Below are 4,469 nucleotides of genomic sequence, written 5' to 3'. Positions count from 1 at the left end.
ATATAGAATCTAAATAACTATTGTATGCAAATCCATGGGTTTGTTGACTATTTTTCTAATAATAAAAGCAGTAATTTCTTTCCTCGGTTCCATAACTCATCGCCCTTTAAATCCTTTTACCTTATTTTATTTTAGTGCCATGACAACATGTTCAGAGTGTATTCCCATTGCAACGCACGTGTAATTTTGCTAGCTGGGTAACTAAGATAAAGATAAAGACATGCCGCATATGTAGCACCGAGTCTCCCCCTGCCTTATAATTTCAATACAGGTGCATGTAATCATTACGGGAGGGAGCACGGCTGAAAAAAACAATCTGATATCACCCCCGGCTGGAGCAACCCCGACTCTCGACATGTATTAGTATAAATAAACCCCAGCAGGCACAACTCTCCAAACGACTTGTTCAGCTCTCCAAGTCCAATCCACGACCATGGCGACCAAGCAGAGCCTCCTCGCTGCCTCCGCCGCGTGCATCTCCCTCCTCCTCCTCCTCACGTTGGCATCCTCCCTCACCGCCTTCGAATTCTGCGGTGAGTAGCCTGGTCTTTTGCAGTTACGTACTTTGGGATTGGGTTCTCATCCACGGAGGTGACATTTTCGTCTGAAACTTGTTTGGTTGTTTTTGCAGATAAGGGCAAGGACTACCCGGTGAGGGTGAGCGGCGTAAAGATGGTGCCGGATCTAGTCATCGGCGGCGAGCCAAACTTCTTCACCATCTACGCTTCCACCAGTAAACCACCTTTCTCCTGGGCTTTTATTTATTTCCTTGCTAGTACGTAACGTACTAGTTGCTAGCTAGCTAGTTAGACCATGCACACAGTAATGCCTTTCCATCTCCTTCCATGTGTACCAGATAAAACCATCACTCAGGGGAAGCTGGTTAGTGCTATTACGTGTGGGTCCTTCCATGTTCACTCTGAAGCGGAAGACATCTGTACACTGACCTCCTGCCCCGCAACTGCTGACTTCGAGGTTACTCACCAGCTAGACATGCCATCAACCGACCCAAATGTAAGATTAATTAATTTCGCGTTTCTAAATTAATTATAATATTAATATATATATATATATTCATCCCGGTTGCTCACTCGTGCATATGATGCAGGGTGCTTACGCCATTCGAATGGAGATGTTTGGGGAGAAGGATGAGGAACTGAGCTGCATATCCTTGGGGTATAACCTCACCGGTGGCCTTGGCCTTGAGCTCAACATCACAAACCTCTTTATTGCTTAGCTTAGCGGAAAAATGTACTCTCTACACGCTGCAACAATTTGTGTGCGACTACAACGTTGTTTCAATGGTCGCTGTTGAGAAAATTCTGATTTATATAATGGTTTACCGTTGATTTAAATAAATGTACTCTATATTACACAAATCGAAATAAATGTTACAATTGCCCATCTGTTCAACTTGGCTTCGAGTACAACTCGCTGCTGCTTCAACTCTATCCAAAGGGCAGCAACACAAGGGACACTCGGCACTGTCCCCGAGCTTCCACCCCGTCGAACATGATTCACACTGACACCCGAGCACAGAGCGACCAACAAAGGGGGGGGGGAGCATAGAAGAACAATGGTAAGCACAAGTCACCGGAAAAGATCGTCTACTGGTGGAACGGTCGTGATCCCCTGTCCCGATCTCACGAATTAGTGGAATTTATAGAATTATGGCTTCTTCACCGCTAGAGCTCCCCGACAGACCCATTTTTTTAGAGACGCCCCCTCCCATCCTTTAAACCTCCCTGCCACTGGCTCGGGTACAAACTGGTGGAGCCAATCGAAGGGAAGCTGTACAAAAGAGAAGGCGGCAACGTTCGAATAGGCCGAGCGGTGCTCACCATCCAGATAACCCCACCGAGGCACCGCCAGTTTCATAAATTTGAAAAACGTCTCCAAGCCATGGTACGACTAGGATGAGATGGCAGACTTTTAAGGAGACGCTTTGGCAGACTATGAGAGAAGAAGCAGGAAAGAGATTCGCAATATGAAGTAAACTTGATAGCTTGTGTTTCAAAGGAATTTCTAAACTTGATTAATTATATAATTAGTCTATCACTTTTTTTTCTTCGTAGCATTCATAGGCCCATCCTAAACAATCCTGGATGCACCTTTTGTTAAGGAATCCATATTGGTTTCTGTGTATCAACTTGAGTATTACTTTCTGTAATCTGTTAGCCAGCAATTTAGTGATGATCTTCAGGGTGCAATTAAGGAGGGAGATGGGTCTAAATTCAACATGTGTAGAAGATGGGTCTGTTTTGGGTATGAAGGTGATGAAAGAGTAATTGATGCTCTGCAAGTTGACTGTTCATTGGTGAGAATCCTAAATCAGCCTAGGGAAATCGTATGCAATGATGTCCCAATAATGCTTGATGAAAGCTGCATTAAAACCATCTGGCACTGGTGATTTATCAGCAGGCATCTCTTTGATCACCTTACCAATCGCTTCTTTGGTAAATGGTGCTTCCAGTACAGACAGATCATCATGAGGCAACAAAAGGTGATGCAGGTGCAATTGGCTTTGCGTAGCAGTGGCAGTGCCCATCCTCTCATTAAAAGCTCTATAGAGGATAGAGGCTTTAGCATGGTGTTAATGGTGCTCATGAACATCTTCATCTTTAAGCATGGCAATGTTGTTCTCCCTGAACATGATGGTTGCTTTCGCCTGCAAATATTTGGTATTAGCCTCACCAACCTTAATCAGTCTGATGGTAGCCCTCTGTTTCCAATATAGTTTTTCATGTTCCAGGATCTTCTCCAGGTGTCTCTTGATTACATCCCTACCATTGATTTCAACTGTGCTTAAGGATATGAATTTCCCCAGAGTGTCACAGGAAAAGATCATCAAGTTTATGTGCTCAATAATCTTCTTGAGATCTGATATATTTCTAGCCCATAGTTTGATCCCTTTCCTCAGTTTTTTCAGCTTGTTTGCAATAATCTTAGCACTGCCGGTTTCCTGAACTTCTTGTGTCCAAATTCTAGACACTAGATCCTTCAAATCACAGTGTTGAAGCCAATGGTTTTCAAACCTGAAAATATGTCATTAGGTATGGTAGTCCCTATTTTGATCATGATAGGGACATGGTACGAAGTAGTCCTATTTAGAGGGTATGTGAATATGGCTGGGTAACTGAGAGTCCAAGCATTGTACACTGTGGGAGTCCTAGATTAGGGGGTCTCCGGACAGTCGGACTATCTCCATTGGCCGGACTGTTAGACTATGAAGATACAAGATTGAAGACTTCGTCTCGTGTCCGGATGGGACTCTACTTGGCGTGGTAGGCAAGCTAGGCAATACGTATCTGGATATCTCCTCCTTTGTAACCGACCCTGTGTAACCCTAACCCTCTCCGGTGTCTATATAAACCGAAGGGTTTTAGTCCGTAGGACAACAATCACAACATACAATCATACCATAGGCTAGCTTCTAGGGTTTAGCCTCTTTGATCTCGTGGTAGATCTACTCTTGTAACACCCATATCATCAATATCAATCAAGCAGGACGTAGGGTTTTACCTCCATAAGAGGGCCCGAACCTGGGTAAAACTTTGTGTCCCTTGCCTCTTGTTACCATCCAGCCTAGACGCACAGTTCGGGACCCCCTACCCGAGATCCGCCGGTTTTGACACCGACATTGGTGCTTTCATTGAGAGTTCCTCCGTGTCGTCAACATTAGGCTTGATGGCTCCTACTATCATCGATAGCGATGCCGTCCAGGGTGAGACCTTTCTCCCCGGACAAATCTTCGTATTCGGCGGCTTTGCAGTGCGGGCTAATTTGCTTGGCCATCTGGAGCAGATTGAAAGCTACACCCCTAGCCATCAGGTCAGATTTGGAAGTTTGAACTACACGGCCGACATCCGCGGGGACTTGATCTTCGACGGATTCGAGCCACAGCCGGGCGCGCCGCACTGTCTCGATGGGTATGACCTAGCTCTTCCATCGGACGGTACTCCAGAGGCCGCGCCCACACCAGCTCCGACCCTTAGCTCGGAGCCAACTACGCCAATTGAGGACGGGTGGCTAGACACCGCCTCAGGGGCTGCAGTCTCGACGGCGATCGAGCCGAACACCAGCATAATCCTGTGCGCAGCCCGTGACTCCAAGGTGCCGGACTCTCTTCCGGACCCCGAACCATCTGTGCCCATGCCAATCGAATCCGAGTGGACGCCGATCATGGAATTCACCGCTGCAGATATCTTTCAGCACTCGCCCTTCGGCGATATTCTGAATTCACTAAGCTCTCTCTTTGTCAGGAGAGCCCTGGCCAGATTATGGCCAACAGGACTGGGATGCGGACGATGAAGAAATTTGACGCCCACCCACCACCCACTTTGTAGCCACTGTCGATGATTTGACCGACATGCTTGACTTCGACTCCGAAGACATCGACGGTATGGACGACGATGTAGGAGGCGAACATGAACCAGCACCTATAGGGCACTGGAAAGCCACCTCGTCGT

General features: G+C 46.7%; 1 protein-coding gene across 1 annotated transcript; it reads left to right on the top strand.

Annotated features, from left to right (window-relative positions):
• The first annotated feature begins 413 nt into the window (after positions 1-413).
• LOC119336090 (MD-2-related lipid-recognition protein ROSY1-like) lies at positions 414-1,360 on the top strand. Its single transcript, XM_037608122.1, has 4 exons — positions 414-533; positions 632-733; positions 857-1,014; positions 1,109-1,360. Exons 1-4 carry the CDS (start codon positions 434-436, stop codon positions 1,235-1,237), a joined length of 489 nt encoding a protein of 162 aa, XP_037464019.1. The 5' UTR covers positions 414-433; the 3' UTR covers positions 1,238-1,360.
• Positions 1,361-4,469: the final 3,109 nt, after the last annotated feature.

Source organism: Triticum dicoccoides, chromosome 7B (assembly GCF_002162155.2).
Source record: "Triticum dicoccoides isolate Atlit2015 ecotype Zavitan chromosome 7B, WEW_v2.0, whole genome shotgun sequence".
NCBI classification, from domain to species: domain Eukaryota; kingdom Viridiplantae; phylum Streptophyta; class Magnoliopsida; order Poales; family Poaceae; genus Triticum; species Triticum dicoccoides.
Note: the sequence above shows the minus strand (reverse complement) of the source record. Positions and strands in the feature narration are given on the sequence as shown.

Bases quoted from the DNA above. Each gene is read 5' to 3' on its own strand.
- LOC119336090 (XM_037608122.1), top strand. From the start codon at position 434: ATGGCGACCAAGCAGAGCCTCCTCGCTGCCTCCGCCGCGTGCATCTCC. The intron at 734-856 runs GTAAACCACCTT...CATGTGTACCAG, and splicing joins CACCATCTACGCTTCCACCA to ATAAAACCATCACTCAGGGG. The intron at 1,015-1,108 runs GTAAGATTAATT...CATATGATGCAG, and splicing joins TGCCATCAACCGACCCAAAT to GGTGCTTACGCCATTCGAAT.